A 25,877-nucleotide genomic window follows, 5' to 3' on the forward strand; every position below is an offset into this window, starting at 1 on the left:
ATATTCGGTTTTTCAGTTGACCTGCACAGTTGTCGCTCCATATACATAGTTTTCGCTTATAAGTTGAAAGCTCTCCTGTATTCAAGGCTTGTAAAAGACATGATGCCATTTGGTTCCCACCACGACCCAATTGTCCTTCATGCCAGATGCACATTATCCCATCTGCAGTATCTTGCATGTGTATTCCAAAATTGTAGCATGACAATTGGCGGCTGTAATACATACTACTATGCGTCAATTTGGGAAGCGAAAATACTTTTTGTAGATCCATGGTAATGGTACAGGTATCGCTACCTGGAAGAGTACTGCTCGTACTATCTTCTTGAAAAACATTAAGAGCTTTATCTGTTTTTCTATGATGTAATTCCAACTCATTTTTAGCTTTTCTGGATATACTAAGGTCTTTGTCCTTGCCTCTTAAAAAAAGTAAATCACAAGTCTTACAGGTGTCAACTCTAGGTTTTCTAAAAGAAAGATTCGGAAAATTCTTCATAAAAACTTTCCTATAGAATTTGTATGTTGTGGTGCTGTCAGGATGTTTTATTTTAAAAGAGTTGTATAGCTTATTAACATTGAGGTCTGGACTGAGATATTCCTTTTCACTTTTTGAACGACTGTAGTGTCTCTCGTCCCTCGGGAAGCTATTGATGTGATTATTTACCATCTGTCTGTCATGAAGAGTATACTTAAATTTTCTAACACCTCCTCGTTTATCCTTAAAGGTTGTATGTCCCTCCTTTTTACGCCTAACAAGCGTAGTAATCTTTTGCGGACTTATAGCAAATATTTCCAAAAACGTTTTTTTACAAACTCTTTTCACATTACCTTCCCCATCTGGAACAAAAAAAGCTACGGTACACTGTCGTCTACTTTCTGATGAATCACCAGAACTACCATTGCGGCGACGTTGGATTGGTAAAACTTGCAATAATCCCATGAGATAGCTGCCTTGCTCGTTGAGTTCAAGGCCATGATACAAGTCGAAAAGCTTAATTTTCATATCAACCACGTCTCTACAGCTGAATTTACATTTGCACGTGATCTAAAATAGAAAAATCTAATGATAATATATCATATCAACAAAGCCAAAGTAGCAATAAAAAAAGTTTTAGATAGCTATTCACAAATTTCAAGCGAAATATCTGTTAAAAATCTCGTACTAACCTCATTTTTTGGAATGGCCTTTCCAAGTTTTTGCAGCTTACATTTTTGTGTAATGTAGGGTTTTCCACTCAATCTAGCTTCACTCTGTTTTTTTCTTGACGATATTGTTTTCTTTTTATCATCAAACGCACTAGAATCCATTGTATTTACTTTAAAACACTAATTCATCAATCGATTCTAACGACAATACGTCAACCTGCAAATGGCACTTAGATCAATTAGCACAGCACATGATCTCGGACTTACAGGCGGCTCCATCTTTGGGCTTCGTTTGCAATCACTAGAGTGAAGTTAGTACGTAGATCTCATAGGGAGACATTGGCATAGGAACATAGATCATATTGATTGAATAAAAACAAAATTTTATGTTTTGGCACTTAGATCACTTAGCTTGGACACTCTTCAATTTTGTTTTGTTCTCGTATAATTTGAATAAATCTGAAAGATGTGAGCTAGTCTGGGATGATTTTTTTTTCTACTTTTTCCAAAAATTTTCAAAATGGGAAGTAAATAAACATTTGTGAACATTTTAAAGTACAGGCTGTTAAGGCTGTTTTTTTTTTCATCTGAGTGTATATTAAAATTCTGTTATCAGTATTCAGTATAACACTTCATTCAAAATTTTTCATAACTTTTCTGTTACATAAAATTTTAAGTATAAATTCATTACTATTCAGTATATTTAGTCAGAAAACTTATATATAATATTCATTTTATGCAAACACCAAAATTCCTATGAATTACAATTCCAGGATAATGTAATACAATATGAAATATGATACTATAGTGGGAAACATTGTATATTACTTTTATTAAATATAAAAGATTTTCATTGTGTATAAAATATCTCTGAAATGTATAAGAAATGTATTACCATCTTTTGGCAGTAATCCGCAAACTGAACAAATTGATCCCAACGGATTTGCTAAAAGGAATAATATACCGGCTGCATAAAGAGAGTAGTGTAGAGTATTTATTTAACTACATAACAATTACAAATATTGTTTGTAGCAAGTCAAAAAAAAAATATGTGGTATATAAAAAAGGAATCTAAAACGTAACATAAATATATACAAACAAGAACACATATTAAAGAAAAATATTTATGGCAAAGTTACGGTAAGCAGTTCAGTGGATGTTCTGCAATGAGTCATATATTCTTCTGAGCAGTAAAAACAATGTTTTAGAAGATATTTTTTTATAACTTTATCGAAACTATTACAGCTTAGCTTAGTTTAATACTTTTTGGTAAAATATTGTAATAGTTATAATTAAGGTAATTTTTTTCTGAAAAACTTAATCTACAGCGATTTGTTCGTAAGTAGTGACAGTTTCGCGTATTGTGAACGTGTACATCAGACTGCTTTAATAAATGAATTAAATAATTCACAGAAAATGTGCCCTTTTAATAAAGCAGTCTGATGTCCACGTTCACAATACGCGAAATTGTCACTAACTTTGAACAAATCACTGTAGATTATGTCTTTCAGAAAAAATTGCCCTAATTATAACTATTACAATATTTTACCAAAAAGTATGAAACAGCTAAGCTGTAATAGTTTCGATAAAGTTATAAAAAAATATCTTCTAAAACATTGTTTCTACTGCTCAGAAGAATATATAACTCATTGCAGAACATCCACTGAACTGCTTACCCTAACTTTGCCATAAATCTTTTTCTGTTTAATATGTCATGTTCTTGTTTGTATATATTTAAGTAACGTTTTATATTCCTTTTTTATATACTATTTATTTTTTTTTGACTTGCTACAAACAATATTTGTATTTGTTATGCAAATAAATACTCTACTCTATACTCCGTTCACAAATTGTTGATAACACGAAATGTGCCTCAAACTCATAAAACGGTCGTAAATCATAGGCGTTCCTAAGGTGTTTATTCATTAAATAATAATATAATGTTTTAATACTGTTGGTTACTAATGTTGGTTATTATATTATATTAATAAAAATAAGAATTTAACCATTAACAATTTTGTAAATAAGAATACCTTATCTCTTTGGTTATTTCAATACTAATCTTCGCGTTTAATCACTTTAGTAGAAAACCTGGAATTCATATCCGAAGGTACTATTCGTTGCAAGATAATTAGGATGGAATTCCTCAGATTTTTAATAATATAATGGGTATAAAGATGCCGGCTTTGGCCACGTGCCTCGTCTGTTCAGTTTATATTCGAAACTTAACTTGAAAGGGTGAAGTTATTACGAACGAAAACAATTTTTTTGTTTAGTACGTTTTTGATCGCATGTAATTTACGGCTCGTCAGAGTTTCCGCGTCTACGGCAGTAATTAGCGTCTCGAATATTTCTTTTGCGAATTATATGCAGTGCGTGAGTGATTTTTTATTCCATATACCTACGAACATATCAAGATCATCAAGTTTTACACCGGTACTGTTGCGTACAGTCAGTAAGTCTGTCTATTCACCAAGAGAGAAGACTATTGTCCTGAATGTTCACGATGCTCTGGTTTCTCAGAATCCCACAAACACTGTTCGCAACATAGTCGAAAGTTGTGCCAACATGACTGGCGTAGGGGAGTCAACTATATATAGGTTCCTATCAGAAAGAAAAAAACACGGTATACCTAGCCCAAACACAAACGAACACTTAAAAAGAGAGAAAAAGCCTATTGAAATTGATGAATTTGCCAAAAATGGTATTCGAAGGAAAATTCATGGATTTTTTTTCAAAAAAGAAATACCAAACCTAAACAAAATTTTACAAGAAGTTAGAGACGACCCGGATTTGCCTCATATTGGACTAACTAAATTGTGGTAAGTTTTAAAAGAATTAAATTTCCGGTGGGAGAAATCAGACCGAAAATCACTTTTGATTGACCGGGAGGAGATAATATGTTGGAGAAGAAATTATCTAAGATCCATACGAAAATTCCGGGCTGAAGGAAGGCTAATCTTCTACCAGGATGAAACGTGGGTAAACTCAGGTCATACTCTAAAAAAATTTGGTCAGATAAAAATATATTAAGCTCCAGGCAAGCCTTTATGGAAGGTTGGTCTACTGGTATCTCCCCATCTTCTGGTCAAGGCAGTAGATTAATAATTTCTCACATTGGCAGTGAAAAAGGATTTGTTAAGCATGGTTTGTTGGAATTTCAGTCCAAAAGCACAAAAGACTATCACGAGGAGATGACAGCTGATGTTTTCGAAGAGTATTTTGAGCAGATGATTGAACACATACCACCAAATTTAATTATAGTATTAGATAATGCACCTTATCATTCACGACTAGTAGAAAGACTTCCAACGACTGCGTGGAAGAAACAGGATATTCTTGACTGGCTGCGGAATAAGTATCTCCCTTACGAAGATGGAATGGTAAAAGCAGAACTTTTAAAAATTGCCGGCAACACAAATCTAAGTTCAAGAAATACGTAGTTGACAAAATGGCGGAAAGGCGAAACATCACAGTCCTTAGACTTCCACCCTACCACTGAGAAATAAATCCAATTGAACTCATTTGGACACAAATGAAAAGTTATGTGGCTAGAAAAAATACGTCATATAAAATACAAGCTGTACGTGAATTGTTATACGAGTCTTTACAACATATTACAGAACAAAACTGGAAAGATGCAGTAAGACATGTAATAGAAGAATAACAAAAAATGTGGGATCTTGATAACATAATTGATGCTACCGTAGAGACATAACCGTTAATTATTAACCCTCAAGACGACTCGGATTCCGAAGTTGATCCTATTTATTTTGAATTTGAATAGTTTTCTAATCGTAATTATATAAGGTAAGTAATAGTAGTTGTAATCGTAAGGGGAAAGGCGCAAAATGTCGCCTGTCAAAATGTTCAATGTGTTTTAAATGTATCCATTTTTTTTCAAATCCTGAGAAAACTAAAAAGCATTTTTGAAAAATTTAAAGGCAGAATGAAATATTTATTAGAATAAATAAAAAGTTTCTTTTGCATGCAATATTTTCAATTAAAAATTATACTATATTTTCTCTTTTATTTCCATCCCTCTTACATAACATATTAAAATAAACATTGTAGAAGTTTTCAGGGACTTTCTGCCCTGAGTAATAATGTAATCTTTCATTCTGCGTTTAAATTTTTCAAAAATATTTATTAGTTTTCTCCGGATTCGAAAATAATGGATACATTTAAAACACATTGAAAATTTTGCCAGGCGACATTTGGCGCCTTTTTCCTTAATTAAATAAATGTATCTTTTACAAATGGCAAGAAATTTTTTTATTTTTGAATAAAATAAATAAGTTTAATTAAAACAATAATAAGTACTTATGTAAATACAATTTACATAAGTACAATTTAAAAAATATATTTATTTAGTTCAAATAAATGTTTCAATCATATACTTTACGATACTGGTCGTAGATCTCTAACCATTCACTATACCCTCCTAATAGGATTATAAGGTATTGTATTCCTTCAGATACAAGGTGGGTTCGTCGAAAACATCTTAAACCGTCAGTTTCAGGTTGGTTTTTACTATTATATCGTATTACCTATCCTCTCTGTATTTCATTTCTCTAATTAGGGTTAAACTTGTAGTGAGCTATCGACAAATTGTGAACCGATAATACCTATTATTAATATTGTATATTCACTTTTGGTATGTTTTCAACAATTTATTAATTTAAAATTTTTTCCTTATTTTAGATAGCAACAATTGTACACTCAAGACAATCGAGAGACGTCTTCGATCCTCGGTGGATGGATTTGTATGAAAAAATAGTACTTGAATCTCAGGCTGATAAAGTCACTCCCTTAGTAGTGAATCCAGGTAGAATTGTACTATCAACCTCCAAACTGTATTTTCAACCTTACAATCAAATGGGAGAGGTATGCATTGTTACTTAAAGTTATATTTCTAAAAGCACTCATCAAATTTTTAGATTAATCAATTATTAGATCATCGACTTCGTTTTTTGAAAAAAATATTTATTTATTCGTCTACATTAATGTTGTCTCCTTCAAAGTAGTCCCCATCAGATATTATGCACTTGTGCCAACGCTTCTGCCAATCCTTGAAACATTCTCAAACTCGATCTTCGGGATATCCTTTAGTTCTATCAGCGATGCGCTTTTAATTTCATCTAAGCTTGTGAAACGACGGCCTTTTAAAGTTTTCTTTATTTTTGGAAATAGGAAAAAGTCAGACGGAACCATGTCTGGCGAATATGGAGGCTGGGTCATCATTACAGTATTGTTTTTGGCTAAAAATTCACAAACAGGCAATGAAGTGTGAGTTGATGCATTATCGTGTCGCAAAAGCTATAAATTGTTTTTCCACAAATCGTTTTTTTTTTCTTCACTTCAGCTTCACTCAAACGGCGTTGAACTTGTAGGCAGCACTCTTTATTGACCCGTTGACCTCTTGACAAAAATTCATGGTACACTATGCCATTAAAACCAAAGAACACAGTAAGCATAACCTTCACTTTCGACCGCACTTGTCGAACCTTTTTTGGTCTCGGCGAACCAGAATGCCTCCACTGTTAAACAATAAATATAGCTGCAAATTTTTTATACTTTAGGAGCATGTACACCAATATACTAAAAAAAATAATTGACGATTGGACTCTCCTAAACCCGCGAAACTTAAAAATTCCGTATAATTTTTGAACACACCCCGTATCTAGCTTCATTGTAACCAAACGCAACCCGTTATACACATTGTGCCTTACGTGTGGCATAACTTTTACAGCAATACCCTGGGGCAAATGTGTGTGTGTGTGTGTGTGTGTGTGTGTGTGTGTGTGTGTGTGTGTGTGTGTGTGTGTGTGTTTTCAAAAAGAGGGGATGACATTAGGTAACTTTTTTGTCACAAATATTTGATAAGTTAAGCATGTCATATTAAATATTTATTTGAGAGTCTTTAATTAACTGTAGGTATGATAATATCAATAATAGTTTTGTGTTTAAGCTTAGTATGTATAAAATATTTGGCGACAAACTTACATTCTGTTCTTGAAGTCGATTCCTGCCAAATATATTATATCTTTGCAAAATTTTGGAATGTGTTTGATTCGTAGAACAATTTTAACGTTTGTTTTCAATTCCTCTACAAATAGTTTATCATGGCTTTTGATGTAAAAGAATTAGTGAAGGAATAATATCACCCGGTATAAGCTAATCCATTTTCTTCTTTTGGTGCCTATCCTCTATGGATGTTGGCAATCACGTTGGTCCAACAACTTTGTTGACAGCTGCTCTAAATAGATGTATGGTAGTCATTCCTGCCCACTGTCTGATATTCTTCAACCACGATGTCCTTCTGCGCCCTTGAGATCTTTTGCCTTCTATGTTGCCTGGTAAAATTAATTGATACTTCTCATTGCGCATCACATGCCCTAAGTATGTCATCTTTCTGATTTTCACGATACGCATAATTTACAGATCTTTATTCATAAGTTGGATCACGTTGTTGTTTGTAACATGATGGATATAGGAAATTCTGAGCACGCGGCGGTAGCACCACATTTCGAAGGCTTCTAATCGTTTGGATGTTGCCTCCGTCAAGGTCCAGGCTTCGACTCCATATAAAAGGGTAGAAAATACATAGCATCTCAAGACTCGTGTTCTTATATCAATGTTCAGGTGCATATTACATAAAATCTTTCTGAGGCGATTGAAGACAGCTCTCGCCTTTTCTATACGACATCTTATTTCCTGTGAGTGGTCCCATTCCTTATTTAGGCTACATCCAAGGTATGTAATTTTGTCGATTATTTTCAAGGGTTCATTATTAGCTGTGAATTGGCGGTGTATTACGTCGTTTTTACTTACTACAAGAATTTTGGTCTTCTTACAGTTTAATTTCATGCCTTATCTGTCACAGGTTTCTACTACACGGTCTATTAATGTTTGCAGATCCTCCGCATTATCAGCAATCAAAACCTCGTCCGCATATCTTAAATTGTTTATGATTTCACCATTGATTTTTATACCTTCTTTTAAACCATCAATAGCTTTCCTGAACAGCATTTCCGAGTAAGTTTTGAACAACGTCGGTGACAAAATGCAGCCCTGACGTACTCCCCGTTTTATCGTGAATTCTTGTGAGATTTCGTTGTCTACTCGTACTCGTTGCCCTTTGCTGTAAGTATAAATTTTTAATTAGGCGTAAATCTTTGTCATAAATACTAGATTCCTTCAGTATCTGAAATAATTTTTGATGTTGCACATTGTCAAATGCTTTTTCAAAGTTTATAAAGCATGCGTAGACTTCAAGCTCTTTGTATCAATACTTGTATGGAAAATAGGGCCTCTCGCGTTCCCAGTCCGCTTCTAAACCCAAACTGACCACTGCTGATGTTTTCTTCAAGTTTTCTATACAGATTGAACGAGATAAATTCGGAACATACGAAATATATGTATTTCGGCTCAACTCCGCACTAGGTGGTTGGCCAACAAAAGGTTGTCAAATAATTATATTATAAAAATCCAATACTTCAGCGGGCTGCTGGATTCTGAACTCATTCAAGAACAAGTCAAAACTCCACCCAAATAGGTTGCCCCGCCCATCACGTATAAAAATTGTAAGCTACACTTGTCTTTACATTTCAGCAGTGTTGCCAACAGGAGGAAAATGTTCGTTATTTATTTCTGTCACGTTTGATGAGAGAAATCACATGCCATGAAATTCGATCATTAACGAATTCAATAACGACGTATTTCAGTTGAGTCAATTTATCTTTACCCGTGCGTTATAATAAATCTAGGATTTTATTATGCTGTCAAACCACCTATCGCTTCCTTAGGCAAGCCCCTCTTTCCTTTATCTAAGCAGTCAGATGGATATTTTGAGCGGTGTTGCCAATCTCATTCCTCTAGATGTTTCTCAAATAAGGTGTTAATCATAATATATTTACAGGAAAGAAAGGAAATAACTACAAACCATTAAGTTTATTTTTGTTATTAGTCTGTTGTAGTAGATTGGTAAATACAATGAAAAATATAGGCAAATATCCGATTTATTTAAAGATACGAAGAAGATATAACTCTCAAAAAGATCCGCAAATCGGATTATTACACGGCGATTGGCAACATTGACTTTGGGCGGCGCCATAGACTATGGTGCGTCCTAAAAGGAGACAGATAGTTGAACGATATTTTATACAATGTCTATCACCGGGTATGGATTTATTTTTGTCCAAGTTTTATATTGGTCCACTATTTCAAATGCAGTTTAAACAGACATATATTAAATTGTATGATCCGTTTTAAATTCGTCCAATCTGTATATGCGAGAGTGAATAACAGAAAGAAGGATTTTGAGTGCATGGCTCATTAAGCTTATAATTCTGTAATAAGAGCATCTGCTGGCATTTGCCTTTTTGGGGAGAAGGATGAAGGTGGAAACTAGCCAACCTGTAGGACATTCTGCAGTTTCATAGATATTGTTCAGTAGATTCGTTAGGAGTTTGAGTTGGTTGTTTTCAAATAGTTTCAATATTTCAGCTTGTATGTTATCAGGTCCAGGTGCTTTGTTAGTTTGTACTTCACTGAGCGTTATTTCTGGTCCTGAACATCCAGAAATACTGACTTCAGTCTCTTGCTCTTCCTTGAATAATTCTTCCATGTATTGCTTCCATCTCTAAAGTATTCTCTTATTTTCGTAGAGCAGATTGTTGTGCTCGTCTAGTATTAAGTTATGACTTCGTGATCCGTTTCCTCCTGTTAAGTTTTTGATCTTTTTATGTAGGTTAAAAGTGTCATGCTTCTGTTCTAGGGATTCTATTTCTATGCATTGATCTTGTAGCTATGATTCTTTTGCTTCTTTGATCTTTTTCTTAATGATTTTGTTTATTTCTTTGTACCTTTCCTCATTCTTATTTCTCTGTTTTCTTCGTTCTTCCCTTATCTCTAATATTTCTTGTCTCATACTTGGCTAATCAATGAATTTTTATAAAAAATAATTCACCAAAATATTTTATTTGCAGTATCCTGTAAAAATTGACCTCAATAGTATTAAGCAAATAGTCAAACGAAGATTTTTGTTAAGACAAATCGTAAGTTGCTCCGCTAATGTTTCCTGAATATATTTTAGCTGTTACTTTTTTTAGGGATTAGAAATTTATTGTAGTGATAATTCGCCAAATCCTCACATATATTTTTCGTTTAGAAGCCAAAGTTTGCGCGATGAATTATACGAGAGTTTGCTTAATCAAAAAGAATTGAAACTGGACGAATTGCAACAGGACGTGATCACGCTTCAGTGGCAAAATGGAATCATATCAAATTACGAATATCTACTGTACATTAACAGGTAAATAACTAAGTATATATCATATCAATTTTATGTTTATTTAACCATTAAACGCTTTGCCTGATTTGAATAGGATTTGAGATACAGTACGTTAAATTTTAAATTAGATATGCACACTATAAATGGCAACACTGCGCGCCGTCGACTATCCAATGCTGACATTTTAGGAGACCACATAATAGGTTCATTTTTTATTGAGGCCATCTTGAATAATTGAATATACGAGTGAAAGGAGTGTCCATGAACAGGATAAATATGTGTCACTTCGACTCCTTCAGCTTTGTCCTCCAGCTGCATCTGATAGAAGAACAATATGCTTGGTATTAGGATAATCTGCTAATTAATTGTGAATACAGTTAAAGATGAATGAAGCAACACTACTTGCTCCCTTTTTACATTGAGATTCTATGAAGGAATAATATAAATATGATGATCCATCATTATACACGTGTATATTGAATACGTAGATCCATAAAAGTCTTTTATAGAACTGTTTTGTTATGCTGAGCTTCGGCAACGGTATATTTTGTGCGTAATCAAAATCCAGGATAAGAATGCCACTATCATCTGTTGCCTTTCTCAAGTAATCATCTTTTAGCTTGGAATATGCCTCGAGTCTCTCATCATTCCGGTTCTTTTCTAGTTTGATTTCACACTCACGACAATAATAACATGTGTCAGTCTTCGGTTTTTTGAACTTAAATTAGTTTCTCTGAAAAACTTGAAATAGGTCTTGTATTTCATAGTAAGATTATTCCTAGTAGTGTCTTTAACCTTCCTGCTCTCCCGAAGTAAATGTTACATTCTTTGTCTATGGGTACGGGTGGACCCAGTGGATAAAACTCATACTTGTTGTGAATTAAATTCCAATTTTTTTTTATTAATTTGTAGAAGCTTTTGTTGTTTCATGTTATCGATGTATCAAAACTAAAAACATTTTTTTTGTAATAAAAAATATAATAAAACTTTATATTCAATTAAAATTATATATTTATTCAATGCAACTTTTACAAAAGATATTTGAATGATCAGGACAAATAAACCTCTTACGTGCTTGACATCTTGCCGAGATTTTCTGTCTTTTTCCCATCCGCAGTCTTTACACCTTCCACGTTTTGGACTTTCATTTGCATTTCCACTTGTTCCAGCTACTGCATGTAAATTTATTTGGATTTTTTGTGGAACGTTTTTTCTCATTCGGGTAGTTCGGCATTTTTATGTTAAATTATATGCCAATTCTTTTATAAAAAGCCTTCTTTTATGTAGTTTGTTCCTATTATATTGAGGATTTACATGCATATATAACACATATGTATTAATTACCGCCAAATCTAAAATATTATAAAATAAGCAAAGTGGCCACCTAGTTCCTCTTTTGCAGGTATAAGCTGACGCTAATTTATCTGTTGTATCTACACCTCCTTTGGTTCTATTGTATTCTAAAATAATGTCTGGTTTCTTATGTTCTTGCAATGACACCTGGTCATCTAAATGCATCGAGGACAAAAGAATAACACATTTATGACACACTTATCCGTGTTTATGTTTCGCCCAGAATTCTAAACATCTTTTATAAGTCGTAAAACCACATTTCTGCCCTGATGTACGTCACGGGGCTGATTTTCTGCTTTTCCTGTATACACTTCTGCACAATACATATACGCAGTTTTGACATCAGATAAAAGCCATAATTTAATTCCATATTCCCCACGTGGTTTTGTTGGAATATACTGTCTGAAGGGACACTTACATCTAAATGGTACAAGTTGTTCGTCGACAGTGAGGCTTTCATATGGAACATTTTCGGAAGTTGTGCTACAAATAAATCAAAAAAACTTCTAATTGGAGCTAACTTGTCGTGCCTCCGTCGAATAGGCCTATCCTCTTTATTATCAAATCACAAAAAGTGGCCGATGTTACAAAATCGTTTCAGAGACATAGTAGCTCTAAAAATGGGCCTACCATCAGAATTGCTCCAAAGTTCCTGCAGAGATTCTCCGGCACCTTTATGAACACCAGCCAGAAGAAGTAAATCTTGAATAAAAATGCAAAATTTCAAGTTAATTTATTTTATGAAACTGTAATGAAAGTATTTACCTATAAAAGCTTCTAACTCTTCTTTTACAGTTAACATTTTTTCATTACATATGCGACCACGTTCGCTGTTAGTTTCCACTAGGAGTAAATTGAGCATTTCATCAGTGAAAAACAATCTCATTGAAGATATAGGTTCATCAGTAATTCGTTGAGTGGCATATCTGGTGGGACCTGGCACAGGATTTAGTATATTGATGGATCTAAACAATATACAACGCAATTAGTAAAAACCACAAATTTAGTAAGAAAATATGTGTAGCACTTGAGCCACCACTTACCTTACACGTGACTTAGGTGGTGAATATTTGTTCCAAACTGTCCCATCGCGAGCAGTATATATTAAATCTTCTTGTTCAGGAACTTCTATTTCATTTCCGAATTTTTGTTTTCATCTTTGTCATCATCAACCGTAGATACATGATCTTCTTCAGAAAATTCTTCATCTACTAACTCTTCATCACTAGTGACGATTTCTAAATTGGTAGATTCATCTTCATTTTCAGTCTTTTTCAAGGATTTTTCGTAATTCCTCTTCCGTGAATCCTCTCCTGGAGCTCATTTTTCAGCAAGCACTTATTATTCTGTTTTTCACAAATGATTGTACATCACACTCTCAACTCTAAACTTCAAGCGATCAAGTCTGGTACAACACTAAAGATACTCGACAAACGCTTCCTAAAATAGAACCCATATAATCTTTTCACCCTTCTCAGAAAAATAAACAAAACAAACATCACGTACAGTTGGAAACACTTCTGGGTACAGGTGGACCCATAAACAACAGATGTGTTTCTTTCATTTCAAAGAAAACCAAACTGATATTTCAAAACGCAAATACGTTAGATTGTACATAAACCTTATCTTAAGGATACCATGAAACATCACGTCTTAAATTTACGATATAATAAATATATAAACATTTGAATTTTACTACTGGGTCCAGGCGTACCCAGAGACAATACAGAGGTTAAACAACTTTTGAAAGTGCTCAAAAATGTTCTTAATCGTTAGGTCTGAGTTGTCGAAGTACAACCTGTTTGTTTTTTTAGGTGTATAATGACTTGGTTTATGTGAAATAGATTGTAACTGTTTTAAAGCCATAGAATAAACATGATCTGAAATTTTTCATTGGTTTCTGTGTTTTCCACGTTTTTCATCAAGTGGAGTGTTCTCAACAATTTTTTTTTGTAATATTCTTACACGCTTCACTCCTACTTAATATAAGTCAACAAAAAAGGAACGGCACACGGGCACATCACAACCAGAAGTTTTAAGCTTGTATTTCCAGTGATACTGTCTGCTAATTTTGGGATTTTCTATCTTTCTATACCTTTTTGGAGACTCCCCTAATGCCATACAATCTGCTAGAAGAGTGTTTTTATTATTTTTTAACCATTATCATAAAAAGAGTCAAATAAACGCTTTTGATCTTGCGAAGTTATTTTTGTAAAACATTTTTCTACACAACACTTACGGACAACAGAAAATACCTTGGTCTGTACAGTTTTTCCCGTAAATTTTGACACATACTCCTGTCCACTCTGTCTCTTAGACTTTGCCTCGTTTTCTTTTCAATGGTCTTTCTGAACAATTTTCTTTTTGGCACCTTTTGACACCGCGGTATCTAAAGTAGCTTTACGACTAGTCGCTGCTTTAAAATACACCTAAAATTACAGTTTAAAATATAATATACCCTCAGTCACATTGTCAGAAATTCACCAAAACAGTTTTGATTTAGAGGCACAAATCTTTCTTAGCTGTTAATATTCTCCTGAAGCTTTAACCTTTAATTGTCTCTTATTCCCATTTAAATAGTAATTACTTTCTCAGCTGTGCCAACACTTCACTAAAAAAAGTGTTGTACCGATGTTAACAACCGTAATATCGTAGAAAAAATTGGTAGACCGACAGAGAACAACAAAGAGTTCAATTCTAGCCACCGCGTCAATTATTGTAATTTATATTAGAAATCCGGCCCAACACCGAAAGGTACAAATGGGTCTACTGATTAAGTAAAGTAAAGTAAAGTAAAGTATATTAGAAATCCATTGTTTTCGTAGCATTAATTTGTGCTTATAATTTGGAAACGAATATTTAATATTTCTTGTAAAAATGACTTTCGTAGGGTGTTTCATAGTGATCTTACTCTCAAGTATCGGAGACTGTCCTATCTTTCCTAGATCGAGATGGCGTTCCTCCCTGTGTTTTCTCGATAACTTAGTTGACTAGCTCAAATGATATTTATTTTTCAGTTTAGGAGATAGGACTTTTAACGACCTAACGCAATATCCAGTCTTCCCGTGGATTGTATCGAACTACTCGGACGAGAAACTGGACTTGAGCGATCCCAGTAATTACCGTGACCTGTCGAAACCTGTGGGTGCCTTAAACGAAGTCCGTCTTAACCGATTACTAGAGCGGTATCAAGAAATGACCAGCAACAAATTTTTGTACGGCTCCCATTATTCCACACCTGGATTTGTGCTTTACTATCTAGCGAGGTTATATCCCCACTACGTTTTATGTTTACAAAGTGGTCGGTTCGATCATCCGGATCGTATGTTTAACTCGGTGGCTGACGCTTATAAGAATTGTTTGAATAATATGTCGGATTTTAAGGAACTAATACCACAGTTTTATGATATAAACGACCAAGGAAAATTTTTAGGTAAGTGAAACCATTATTCATATAAATATTGTCCTGAAGTTTTTTCAGAACATTTCTAGTATCTTTTAGTTTTGGCAAGAAGATAATTGTATTCTCTTACTTTATCTTTTCACCGGCTCTTTCCGTCTCACTATCCCTTCTCCTTTGTGCTTATTTCTCATTCGTCCTTCTACTACCCCTGTCAAAATAGATATAAAAAATATTTTCTGTTTTATTTGTAAATTTCGTGCATGCTTTTCACATTCGGTACATACCCTGAGCAGAATAGATCGAAAATACCGCGACCAATACGTATATCACCCTAAAAGGGATCTTCGGAGTGGCTATTCACAAACGCTCTGAACGTGAAAACAATCTTAATAAGCGGATACACAGACGCACTATACATGAAATCAAATCTTAACTGTCTTTCCTTTTATTTCGATATACTCGTTATGAGTACGAGAAACCAATTCGCTAAGGATTTTTGCTTAGAGATATGCTCTGACTCATCTTTTTATCACCCATTATTTTTCTCTCTCCCTTTGTCTCTGACACACTTTTTTTCGCTTGGCGTCCACTTTATGTTATTCCTCTTCCCTCCTCTAACTCCGATCACCACTTTCACTCTGCACATTCGGTCTTCTCTCCTCTTTTCTCGCTTGCTTTATTCCTTTATCTCGGTCGTCCTATCTTTGTCGCTCACCCACCCTTATTATCTCCGTCGTATAAAGTTTCCAGTCACTTCCTCATCCTCTTTATTTTTTCACCTTTCCTCATCCCCGTTTTCTCCGCATGTCAAACTGAAATTGCCAGTTATTTTAGATCTTTTCAGATATAACAACCTTGAAATCTTTTCTTGTTGTCCCAAGCAGTTATTTATTATTATCCAAAATTAACAACGGATATATTGTTGTTATTTGAATTCACATCAATATTTTTTTAGTAAATAACATGGGAATTAACTTTGGATATAGATATAACAATCTAAAAGTGGACAACGTTGAATTACCGCCTTGGGCGAATAGCCCCAAAGACTTTATTACCAAGCTAAGAGATGCGTTGGAGAGCGAAATCGTTTCGGAAAATCTGCATAAGTGGATCGATTTGATCTTTGGGTATAAGCAGAAAGGGGACCGTGCTATACAGGCCAACAACTGTAAGTATACTTGTGTTTTTTTTTGCTCAAAACTTTTATTTTCATTTATCATCATGTGTACAGACACTTTTATATTTATTTACAAAATTATCCATTACCAAGTTAAAATATAGTCCAAGTCCATTTGGAGGGTTAGCTGGTTTGTGATTGGATTGGCATATATTTTTGTATCATCAGCGTAGAGCGATATTTTACTCGAAACATAAGGAACATCGCTTTTTACAGGTATAAACCGTAAAAAGCAGAGGTCCAAGGACAGAACTCTGTCCAATCTCCACTAACTCCACTTTCCACTAACCTGTCCTGTGAGAAAGATTCGCCAACTCTAACTTTGTAATGTGGATCTGTCAGGAAATCATCTATCCAACGAAGTAAAGTACCTCGAACACCGAAATGTTCTAGCTTATGCAGAAGTCTGCGCTTAGGTACACGGTCAAAGGCTTTAGAGAAATCTAGATAAACAACGCAACGTTGACCGGTTGCGAACTGTTAAGGGATGACGTCCAGTCGTTAACACAATTTGTTAGAGTGGAGTGACTAGAGACAAATCCATGTTGTTGTCTTGGAATAACATGTTCCTGAAGAAGGAATTTGGTCATCTCCTCGGAAATAATGGCTTTCATGACTTTGCCAACTACTGGCAGCAAGCTCATCGGACGATAATTGTTGGGGTCGAGTTTGTTGCCTTTTTTAAAAATAGGGGTGACGGATGCTAATTTGCAACTAGGGGGTAAGGAGTTCTGGATGAAAGAAGTTTGCATAATTAACGTTAAGGGTATTGCAAGCGTGTCTGCGCATCTTCTTAACAGTTTTGGTGTTAAACCATCTAAATCAGGTGAAGCGGCTGTGCGAAGTTTAATTAAGTGTTGTTTGACATGATCCAAGACGTATTTGGCGGCCGGTATTTTCAAATCGGTTTATAGAGCAGTGAGCTGGAATTTCTGTTTCTCTCTGACGTTTTGTCTTTATCAGAGGCGATACAGCAGCAACAGTGTTTGTAATGTCCTGGTGCTCTGGTCCATCACTGACGATCTTCCTCACCTTCGTCATTACCATTGTCTTCTTTCTCAGGTGGGTGTTTTATTGTTATGGAAGTTGTGCGCCTTTGGTGCATTGGTCTTGGCACTTGTGTGTTCTGGACTGATTATCATTTATGGTCTGATGGTTTGATGTCGAGGAGGAGGCGCAGGAGATAAGAACAGCCGAGAAGAGAGGAGATATTTTTGGTAAATGTTTGTTTTCAGATTGTGTCTATTATTTATAACTTTATGAAATTATTTTTGTGTTGACGGCAGCCGTTCGTGCTACTTCCCTATAGGCAGATAATAGTGGAATGGAAAACCGCAGACAACCGTCAAAAAAGCTCGAAGTTTTTATCTAATGACGGTAAAAAATTATATCAATATCCAGTATATCAATGTATTCGTCAAAAGCAAAAATGGGTATATATTTCAGTTTTTTCGGTAAGAGATTTGGATTTTGAAGGATAGGTTTGCTAAAGGGTCGTTCTAGATTGGTCGATTTATTGCGAGGGAAAGGAAGCCACCCTGTGCCTGTGGGCGTCTTGGAGTCGACGTATGTCCAAACATCAGCTGGCAAACGGAGTTGGTGGTTTGTAACACCAGATCAGAAAGATCAGGGAATAGGTTTATAAGTATTTGGTACTGATACTTGACTGAATAAGCCACGTGCTCTCTAAGATCTTCCTCGAGTATCAGTGCTATTTGTAGCCATCCTGTATGCCCTGGGATCTGTCGATTGATCCAATTCGGTGCACCTGAAAATAATTTTTGTATTACGTAGTGTTCAGAGCAACATTTTGTTTGGATACAGACAGGAAAACGGTAAATTTCTGGAGTGGACAACTGCGTTCTTTGGTCGATCTGACACTTTCTTTGGTTATCATTTTTTTTTTCGAAATTATGGTTGACTTTTTTTTATGTATAGACCGCTTTATATCTCTTAGAATATAACTAATCTGTCTTTGCGCTTTTGCTCGATGGTTTATTTCCTCTTGCTCCCTAATAAAATTATTGTTAAAAGTCACAAGTTATTTTGAGTAATAGCTGGATACAATTCTAAAAGGTTGTAGGTCCAGGACTACGTATTTAAAGTAAGTTTTTTGGAAGTATTGTCTAGGGGCAATAGTTCTGGAAATTGTCATAACATGACTACAATTACTAATAATTTGCCGCTGCTGTTAAGTGAAACGTCTTCTAATTGGAAGTTCAGAGTTTTAGCCCTATTTGAAGAAGAGGAGTCAAATGCATTGTAGAAACTGTAATTTTTTTGATAGGTAGAATTGTTATTGTATTTTGTAACTAAATAAACTTCAAAAAGTAATATTTCGATGCATTTCTAAAAGTATTAAACATAATTATGTATATTTTAGTATTCTACCATCTCTGCTACGAAGGCGCAATCGATTTGGACGCCATTTCGGATCTAAACGAAAGACACGCTCTAGAAGTTCAAATAATGGAGTTTGGGCAAATTCCAAAACAAGTATTTCAAGTTCCACATCCACAGAGAAAGACCGGTCTCACTCTTATGACAGAACCACTTCAACTTAAACCTATAGAACTAAGCTTTGAAGGTATAGTTTCACTTTTTTAAAAGTAATATTGTTTCTAGTGGTCAGTCGGATTTTATCGAACAATTCTATTTCAAAACAAATTTGCTCAATTATAAAATGTTTTTAACATCGTAACCATAGACATATAATACCTAGAGTGCGCGTTGCAATCTAAAACCTTTTCCTCAGTGCGAAGCGAGCAGTCCTTGCATCTCTTTCTAATGGGCGGGGTTTATCCACCACGTGACTTTCCTATTACCAAACAATCTCCAAACACCAGTGGAGTAGCAACTTAATTATAACTTAACTGATTGACGAGCAGAGAGAGGTAACGACGTGGCATTGTCTTTGATTTCGGACATGGATAATCAGGGTTCGATTCTTCTACTAATTTTTTACCTCTCTCTGTTATGTAAAACATTTTAATTATAATTAAGTTGCTACCCTACTTGTTTTTGGTGATTGTTTGGTAGTGAGAAAGTTACTTGATCGATAAACCCCGCCCATTAGAAGGAAATGCAAGGACTATTCGCATATTGTTTCTCAGTCGCACTGGGTGAAAGGTTTTAGATTTCAACGCGCAGTCTAGGTATTAAATGTTTATGATCCTAACCTAATCTGACATAACCTACACCTAACCTAACTGTGAGAATAGATATATTTAAAATAAAATAATTTTTTAATTCTAATCCAGTTTGTTTGTAATAATTATCTCTTATATCATATATATTTATTTCAGATACATGGAAACAAGCTAGTGAACTTGAACTTATAACTAGCTTCAACTCTCACAAAAATGCAGTTAGCCACCTGTTCATAAACGAGGATCGTGAACGTATAACTTCCGTTGGACACGATTCAAAGCTTAAGGTATTTTCTGTCTCTCAAAACAAACAAATCAGAAGTGCCAACATCGGAAATATGCCTTTAAGCAGTTGTATCCAATTGCCCAATGCAAGCGTACTTATTATAGCTAGTTGGGATAATGAAATGTAAGTAAAATTGTTCTTTTAGTTTTGTCATACCTAAAACTTCTTTTATCCTTGGACTGTCTATACAAGCAAGCAGACGTTTGATAAAAATATAAAAAATATTTTACTCTGTATATATAGTCGGAAATCGAATTAATTAACGTATTCGATATCACATAATGCAATGGTTTCAAGTGGACAAACTAATCGCATCTTTTATATCGGCAACAGTGCTACGCTATGCCACTTACGACAGGAAAAGTTTGTGACAACCGCTACCACACCAGATAATATCAGAGATGGTAAAATACTGGTAAACTGTTTCTTTATTGCAATAAGAAAATCCTTGTATGGCGTGATTTTCATTCATGTTTTCTGCTAAGGTAATGTCTTTCTACAGTATTGTTAAAATTTTACGGCTCTCCTGTAATGTACGGCAACAAGACAACTTTCTGAGCATCTGAGTGCTTTATCTCATCCAAGCCTGGATGTTGAATATGAAATCACCTTATTTTTCTACCCAATAATTCTTCCGTCTCCCCCTGTACAGGAATTAATCCGTAATAGAAATCGTTCTTCTTCTTCTAGTTCCATGACCGTTATCGATCGTTGGATATCATGTTGGCTACCATATTCGCTATCGTGACTTTATTGACAGCAGCTCTAAATACCGATGTAGTTTGGCCGTTGGCCTTTTGCATTTTTTATGAATATTTTAGATGTGGCTGTTAACTTTAATAAAAAATCAAAAAAGATTATTAGAAATATATGGGTAAATATGAATACTACATTAGAGAACAGTGGTGGGCCCAACGGACCCTAGTTGCCCGGTTACGTAAGTAAAATGTGTTGCCCGGATAAGGGTTAAAAACGCTTTCTATTTTTATCGCCACGTTGAGACTCTTTTGTTTTATGTTGTATACTCCTATGAGAAAAGTTAAGGAAGACATCCACCTAAGGGTATCTCAACCACCATCAAGTGATTTTTTTTGGTTGTTGAAAAAATGATTCATCCTCTATTCATCCCGATTTAGCCCTAAGTGATCTGTCAGTCCAAAATAATTTCCTTGGCGATATTTATTGATTACGAGGAAGCGGTTTATCCATTTTGAGTTTTTGTGATTGGGTTACGCCGTTCATAGCAAAAGCGTTTCCAAAATTTATTCAAAACGATGAAAAAGTTAATTTATCATTGGTAGAGTAATTTTCGAAACAAGAAAAGTTCATATTTCGGAGAAAAATCAAAATTGACTATATACGAGTTAATATAAAAAGTATTTTTGTGAAAAAAAAAATCGGTGTTTTAGTAACATTGTAAAATAAAAATATATTTTTAGATCCTTATATGATCTAGACTATGGTCGAGTTGTCGACAACGTCTTAGCTCATGAAGACGCAATAACTTGCCTGGACTATGGTAAAATCTCGAATGTTATAGTTTCTGGTAGCGGAGATTGTACGGTAAAGCTATGGAAAGGACTAAGCAGTAATGGATCAGTAACGTCCATACAATGCCAGAAACACATCGACCATAATTCGGCCGTTAGCTGCTTAAGTTTTAACAAGTAAGTACCTACACAAGTATACAGTGTGGCGCACCGAAAACGAAACAGAGGCATTTACTGGCAGATGATTCCTTTTTTGAAAAAACGCTCGGACCCGTCGATTTTGTTTTCGACGGGGACACAAAATTGGCATAAAATCACTTTAACATTTGCAGCCCCTTAAGCGGGGGTGGCATCATCCCTAAAATCTTAAATGAAAAGGGGGGTCGAATGATCCATTATTTGAAAGGTCTTTCAACTCCCTTTATAATGATGTAAAATTCATGTATTCAATTCAGTAGTTTTGGAGATTTATTGATTTAAAGTTTAAAGTAGACTTTAATAGGTACATCAAATTAGTTTGTACTTCTTTCAGAAGAAATTTGAGTAAAAGCATTTTCTTGATAAGTAAATGCTTTTATTTACTACGCCCATGGTTTATTAATAATAAAAATAGCAATTGAATTGTCCTTTGTGACAAAAAAAGTTGTTTCTTGAAGAAAGATAAGTAGAGAATGCCACGTACTTATTTTAAATAGGAAATAGTACATTAGTTTGCGATTGATTTGACCAATCTTTGTTGTTAAAATTTCATTTATTGCTTTATACATAAATTAACCATGGTATATTCCACGGCAGAAAGGGTTGAAATTATTGAAATATTTTTCGGAAATAATCAGTGCGCTAATAGAACGGCACAAATTTTTAATGAGCAACATGAGAACAATAATGTGCACCGAAAATATGTTCTAGAACTTGTAGCTAAATTTCGGGAAACTGGATCAGTCGCCAATAAAAAACGTAATATTAAAAATCCTATAAGGAACGAAGCAACAGAAGTAGGGGTTTTAGGGCAAGTTATTGTAGATCCTACATTAAGTACCCGCAAATTGCAAACTTCGTGTGGTGTTAGTCGACGTACTATCCAACGGATTCTAAAGGCCCATAATTTTCATCCGTATAAAATTAACCTTGTACAAGAACTTAAAGAAGACGATTTTGATAAGCGATTAGAATTTTGTGAAGTTATGAGTGAACGAATTATAAACGATGAACAATTTTTATTTAACATTTGCTTTTCCGACGAATGTTCCTTTTTTTTTTAATGGCGAAGTAAATCGTCATAATTGTCGATATTGGTCGGACTCTAATCCCAGAATTTACCATGAGGTACACACACAGCAGCCACAAAAATTAAATGTTTGGGCTGGCATTTTTGGCGATCATTTGGTTGGTCCTTTTTTCTTACCTGGAAATTTGACTGGTGAAATGTATTTGGAATTACTGCAAAATGCCATAGATCCTGCGCTAACAGATATAATTGAAAATCATAATGATGGTCGATACGTTGAGAATATGTTGATGTTCCAACAGGTTGGTGCCCCACCACATTACGCATTAAGAGTTCGGCATTATCTAGATCAGACCTTTCTAGGTCAATGGATTGGTAGAAGAGGTGCCGTTGAATGGCCCCCAAGATCGCCAGATTTATCACCTTTTGATTTCTTTTTGTGGGGTTACTTAAAAAGCAAAATCTATGCTACTCAGCCAACATCCTTAGAAGATTTACGACAAAGAATTGTGAATGAGTGCCATCAAATTACTCCTCAAATATTGCAAAATGTCCGGCAACGTTTTCAGCAAAATCTTTATTATTGCATGGAAAGTAATGGTGGTCATTTTCAACATTTACTCGGCTGACAGGTCAATTCATTCTTTATTTTTTAACAACTTTGCTGCTATGTATTGATCTCCTCTTACGATGATGTATTTAAACTTTAAATCAATAAATCTCCAAAACTACTGAATTGAAGTACATGAATTTTACATCATTGTAAAGGGAGTTGAAAGACCTTTTAAATGATGGATCATTCGACCCCCCTTTCCATTTATGATTTTAGGGATGGTGCCACCCCCGCTTAGGGGGCTGCAAATGTTAATGTGATTTTATGCCAATTTTGTTTCCCCCTCGATAACAAAATCGACGGGTCCAAGCGTTTTTTTTTTTAAAGAAATCATCTGCCAGTAAATGCATCTGTTTCGTTTTCGGTGCGCCACCCTGTATAATTATTATCTTACAGTTTAAAAATGTCATGGTTGTATCTGAACCTTCATATTTCATTTTCGATTATCGATCCAAGAGTTTTTTTGGACATTGTGAACATATTCCTGAGAATTTACATGTTGTTTTCCACAGTTTCCTAGCACTCTTTGTGCCTAAAGCCTTTCTTGCGTCTTTAGTTTGTTCCAATCTTTTCTGTCAGTTTAATATTCTTTACACTTCTTTTTCCATTATTTTGGTTTTCTCGAATTCACTTTTTGGTATATTTTTACGTCCACTATGGTAAAGCATCAAGCATCTAAATTCTTTGTCTAGCATCTAAATTTGTAATTTGTCCTCGTCAAATATGTACTGTTATTAGCGCAATAATCATTTTTTTTATTTGTGTATTCAATCATTTTTTCTTATTTGTGGGACTATGCCTGTTAGTAAGTAAAGTCGGTTTATCGGGCGAGTACACTTAATAATTTTAACACTTTAATGGCTTAATCGTTTTAAATTGTGTATCTTTATAAAAAAAAAGTGTTACGATTTGAAATATCTTAAACCTATGTAAAATTTTAGTGATAACGATCATTTGGCCGTTGGCACTGAAGATGGCGACATATACATATGGGAAATGACCAATTTTACATTATTTAAAAAATACAATCCCCAATCGTCAAGTATTACTACACTTAGCTATAGTCCAGACGGAATGAAGTTAGCATTAGGCACAAAAGACAAGTTATTTCAAATAGTCGATGTAAATACAGGTCTGCCAGTGTTCAGTAAAAATATGAGTAATGCAGTGACGTCGTTGAAATATAGCGAATACTTACTGGTAATTGGTTGTGAGGACGGAACCTTGTCGTTGTGGGACATCTTTGAAGTAAAACTTCTATTAGAAGTGATTGCACACTCAGGTGAGTTAATTCTTATAACTTTTTCGGTTGTATGACCGGGATCAATAAATAAGCGTTATCGAGACGCAAGTCCTTATCTCTCACCGTACTACTCATCCATCATCCGACTCAATTCTCTTGCGAATTGAAATTTAAAATTGTAGATATATTTTGCGACATTTGAACTACTTTACAAACAAAATGATGTAACTGTGGGTTAATTTGTATGACTTTTTCGGTTTTATGACAGAGATCAATGAATAAGCGTTACGAAGACGTGAGTCCTTATCTCTCACCGCACTATAATCCATCATCCGACTCGATTCTCTTGCGCATTGCAATTTAAAAACTGTAGATATATTTTGCTGCATTTGAACTATTTCTCTAAAAACGAAACCATGTTCCAAACAAAAATATATATGATCCTCATACACTGTAATTTACACATATACACAAGCTGCACTGCATGGAAGTGATGTAGGAGAGAAAGTGCCCCTTGCAATCATTGTACTTTTTATCTTTTAGATCCAGACTCAGAAAGTTAGGTTGAAAAATATTTTAAAATGTAAGTTTTTGGAGTACAGTAACAACAAAGGGTTCCCAAAGGTGTGAGCGAGATCATAATATAGTCCAAATAGAGTTGGGTAGGAATATGGTGTGTTCAATCACAAATTAACCCCTTATTAGGGTAGGAGACGACACAAAACTAGCGAAGACTCGTGAATGAGGTGTAATAAGATCACCGTGAACATTGTACCTTACAAAAGAAGTAGTAGCAAGACATTTGAATCAATCATTACAACAATTAAATTAATAATGACGTGAAAATGTTAATTTTAAAAGAGGATGAAAAAGTTTTGTCATATGTTTGTAAATTTTAGTCAATATAAGATAATGTACGAATTATCATTTGGTATTTTAACCCATTACGTTTACTAGTCTGCCGATACGATATTTTCGGCTTAAATACATGACCTTAAATCGGTTTAAATACATGATAATCACATGGTGATAACTCTAGACTGCAGGGCGGCTGTTTATAAGACTTTCCACTTCGATTGGCACTACTTGTGAGTTTTCTGGAACATCTATTCTTAATGCTGATTCATAAAATTTATGAATATAGGGAGACCAGTTTATTTAAGGAAAACTAAGCCTATGAATGATTGAGTGCACAATTCCCACATTAATATAGTCGATTCACTGACATTGACAATATTTTGACAGATTCATTGTCGGAAACATAAATAACAAAATGTCCTATCGCACAATATCATTAGCTGAAATAGACTTATTGTTGCAGACTGCTTTAATTGAAAAAAAGAATAATAATCATGAATAATTGGGGGGTACATTCGATAGTTTGAATTGAAAACTTTCCATTTGTAAATACTAATCTATAAACCACTGAAAATTTCTAAATTAAATATTTAACCTTTTTTATATTGGTTTAATGGATGCAGCTTCTTTTTGTTGATA

The 25,877-nt window shown here is 34.5% G+C and overlaps 1 protein-coding gene across 1 annotated transcript in view; it reads left to right on the top strand.

The window, feature by feature from the left end:
- Positions 1 to 25,877, top strand: part of LOC140432837 (protein FAN-like) — a 32,544-nt gene that overhangs the window by 4,867 nt on the left and 1,800 nt on the right. The window contains exons 3-11 of the mRNA XM_072520968.1: positions 5,848 to 6,030; positions 10,134 to 10,202; positions 10,257 to 10,459; positions 14,809 to 15,224; positions 16,150 to 16,362; positions 18,755 to 18,958; positions 19,677 to 19,929; positions 21,246 to 21,473; positions 24,079 to 24,419. Coding sequence (XP_072377069.1) covers positions 5,848 to 6,030; positions 10,134 to 10,202; positions 10,257 to 10,459; positions 14,809 to 15,224; positions 16,150 to 16,362; positions 18,755 to 18,958; positions 19,677 to 19,929; positions 21,246 to 21,473; positions 24,079 to 24,419 — 2,110 coding nt within the window. The remainder of the gene's footprint in view (positions 1 to 5,847; positions 6,031 to 10,133; positions 10,203 to 10,256; positions 10,460 to 14,808; positions 15,225 to 16,149; positions 16,363 to 18,754; positions 18,959 to 19,676; positions 19,930 to 21,245; positions 21,474 to 24,078; positions 24,420 to 25,877) is intronic.

This window comes from Diabrotica undecimpunctata, chromosome 1 (assembly GCF_040954645.1).
Source record: "Diabrotica undecimpunctata isolate CICGRU chromosome 1, icDiaUnde3, whole genome shotgun sequence".
Taxonomy (NCBI): domain Eukaryota; kingdom Metazoa; phylum Arthropoda; class Insecta; order Coleoptera; family Chrysomelidae; genus Diabrotica; species Diabrotica undecimpunctata.